This window comes from Nannospalax galili, unplaced genomic scaffold, assembly GCF_000622305.1.
Source record: "Nannospalax galili isolate Female #2095 unplaced genomic scaffold, S.galili_v1.0 scaffold3504, whole genome shotgun sequence".
Taxonomy (NCBI): Eukaryota; Metazoa; Chordata; class Mammalia; order Rodentia; family Spalacidae; genus Nannospalax; species Nannospalax galili.
Window position 1 is genome coordinate 16,428 of NW_008351192.1, and position 2,813 is coordinate 19,240.

At 40.5% G+C, this 2,813-nt stretch overlaps 1 protein-coding gene across 1 annotated transcript in view; it reads left to right on the forward strand.

The window, feature by feature from the left end:
* The window catches only part of LOC103746111 (odorant-binding protein 1a-like), a 34,803-nt gene that overhangs the window by 10,073 nt on the left and 21,917 nt on the right, over positions 1-2,813 (forward strand). The window contains exons 3-4 of the mRNA XM_017801974.1: positions 548-618; positions 1,833-1,943. Coding sequence (XP_017657463.1) covers positions 548-618; positions 1,833-1,943 — 182 coding nt within the window. The remainder of the gene's footprint in view (positions 1-547; positions 619-1,832; positions 1,944-2,813) is intronic.

Consider the following 2,813-nt stretch of genomic DNA (forward strand, 5'->3'; position numbering starts at 1 on the left):
GTTTTTTTTTAAATTTAATTGAGAATTTCATACAGGGATATAAGCATATAAGGTGGTTTGATCAAATCCACGCCCACTCCCTCCCCTCCACCTCCTCCCATATCTCCCCATCACTTTTTTCTGACAACTTCATGTACTCTTCCTCCTCCTCCTCTCCCTCCTCCTCCTCTCCCTCCTCCTCCTCTCCCTCCTCCTCCTCTTCCTCCTCCTCCTCCTCCTCCTTCTAAATGTGGCTTTTTGCTACTCTAACGAGATGAGATTCTTCTAGTGACCTGGTATTATGCTATGATGCACACGCAGTGTCACTGACAGCCAGGTTACATAGTCTGTTTTACCACAGCAGTCTTAAAGAATAGTCATCACTAAGGTTCACGAAACCTATGCAAGTTCGATGATGGCAATATGGTTAGTTACTGACTTCTTTTCTTGGGGAAATAACGCTATGATTCCTAATTTTAGTGTTCCACATGCATTCGGAGACTTAGAGCGGTTCAATGTGCTTTGAATGATGAGAAAAAGTAATGAACATTGTTTGTTTGCTTTTAAGACTAAATGGAGACTGTACTGTCATCATAGTCCAGGCTAACTACATTGGAGATGACCAGTTCAGGGTTCAATGTAAGTGCGTGTCCTTCCGGTGTGACTTTATGAAGAACACCATTGGCTGTGTTCAGATTGGTGCCTCTGATTCAGTCCCCCATAGACATATGGATTTCAGAACAACTTTCCCTGCTATGAAATATCAAAACTTTCAATCATCTGAGTTCCTTTACAAAGTGAAATAAATGACAGGTCGACTATGGTTTATATGTTCAAGGCCGGGACTGCTGATCCCAAGAGCAATTTTCCTAATTATACACACACACACGCACACACACGCACACACACACACACACACACACACACACACGTATGAGACATATACAGCATATAGTTTATATACATTGAAAATTTCTTGATTGTATGTTTTCCTGGTTTCCTTTTGAGACGGTGTCATCTTCTGTATTCAGAATGACCTGAAACTCACTCTGTAGTTCAGATCTACATCAAAAACCTTTGCAATCTTCCTGCCTCGGGCTCCCAACTAGAGCAAGGAGAGGAAGTGTTGTGCTTGATCGAACCATAATTTAAATTAACAAGGTCGTTGAAGCCAAAGATGGCTTTTCCGTTATTCGGCCGAGAAGCGACATTAATTACATGAGGTCATTATTTAAATATTGAAATGTATTTCTGCAATAATCTGGCTCAGGTTGACATGACAATTACTTCAATTTTGTAGTACAGAGTCATTAAAACAATTGCATAATAATCAACCAAATTTTACGTGATTTTACTTTACGCTGGTTTCATCTGAATTAATAGAGAAGATAGAATGCTCCTATGTCTAAGGTTTCATCGAACCACAAGAAAAAAAAAATAGTAGTCCTATAACAGAAAGGAATCACGTGCTCAAAACATATTATTTTAACTTTGCTTCTTAGATAACTTTAATATAAGTAGTAGTAGTAAATGAAAATTATGGGTGCAATGTGTGGTCCGTACCATGCGATCTGCACATCCTGCCTCAAGGGGTTAAGTCACAGGAAAGACCATATGGACTTAGGAGGTGTACTCCGTTTGAAGTCGGGAAGATCTGTTTTCCGTATTATAGTGGGATATTTAAAATGTATCTCTTCCTGCCTTTCGAGCTCTTAGCTTATAGGGATGAATACTGGCAAAACAGAGATTATCGCTAGGCCCGGTGTCAATAGTAGTGTTTTCAAATAATTCCTGTGAAATAAAACGGGAAAATATTTACATGCTGTCGTGAAATCTTGCCTTCCAAATCACAGATGAAGGGGACAATCATTTTCAAGTTCTGAACCAGACTGAAGACTTTCTATTCATTTACGAAGAGAACGTAGACCACACCAGCAGGAGGACCAAGCTGATATATGTTCTTGGTAAGAATGGCCGTGTTTTCTTTCAAACAGGAGAGCGAGAACAGACTAGTTTTCTGCAATGAGTACTAATCAGATACAGGCCTCCAAGAACATGTTTGGAGCTTGTACAATTCCTCTCCTCTAAAATACAACCCCTTCGTATCGGGTCCGCTGCCAAAATCTTCTATACGCATAGCGTTTCAGGATTCTTGAGTTCACCAAATCAGTAGTCTTAACGAATTCTGTAAGGAAAAAAAAAAAAAATACTCAAAAGTGATTTGGTGCTAACATCCAAACTCCGTTCAATATGTCTGTCTCACCTAAGGTAGAGCTGATGAGACAGGCTTGAGCTCCTAGTTGTGGGACCTGGAGAAGAGACGGTGGGATTATTCACAGCAGAGCATGGGGTGAGATGAGGGATGAATCATGAATTCTGCGGTACTCTGCTAAGCATGTCTCCTACCTCCTTCTTCATGCAATGCAGGGAAGGGTAAGTCTTGACCCACAGCTGGTCAAGACTCTTGAAGCATACGCTAAATCAAACAACATTTCTCCAGTTAATATCGAACATGTCAAATCTACAGGTAATCTCGATGAATATTTTACACTTGCACAAAGATATGTAGGAATTGAATCTAGAGGATTGTTGATGCAGACCTTGGTCAAATTGTAGTTGGAATCTGGATATACTGTGTGGTCGCAGTAAAATTCTAATGACCGCTGTTTTCGGCCCTCTCACCACACTTCACTCTGTTTTACAGACACCTGTCTAAGAGAGGATTTGACCCTTGGTGAGTAGAATCGGGACACATTCTTCTCTCCAGATATGTGAATGCGGTGCGTCCTATTAGGTAAAATCAGACAATTGTTTTATCAGGTGATCCCCAAAGC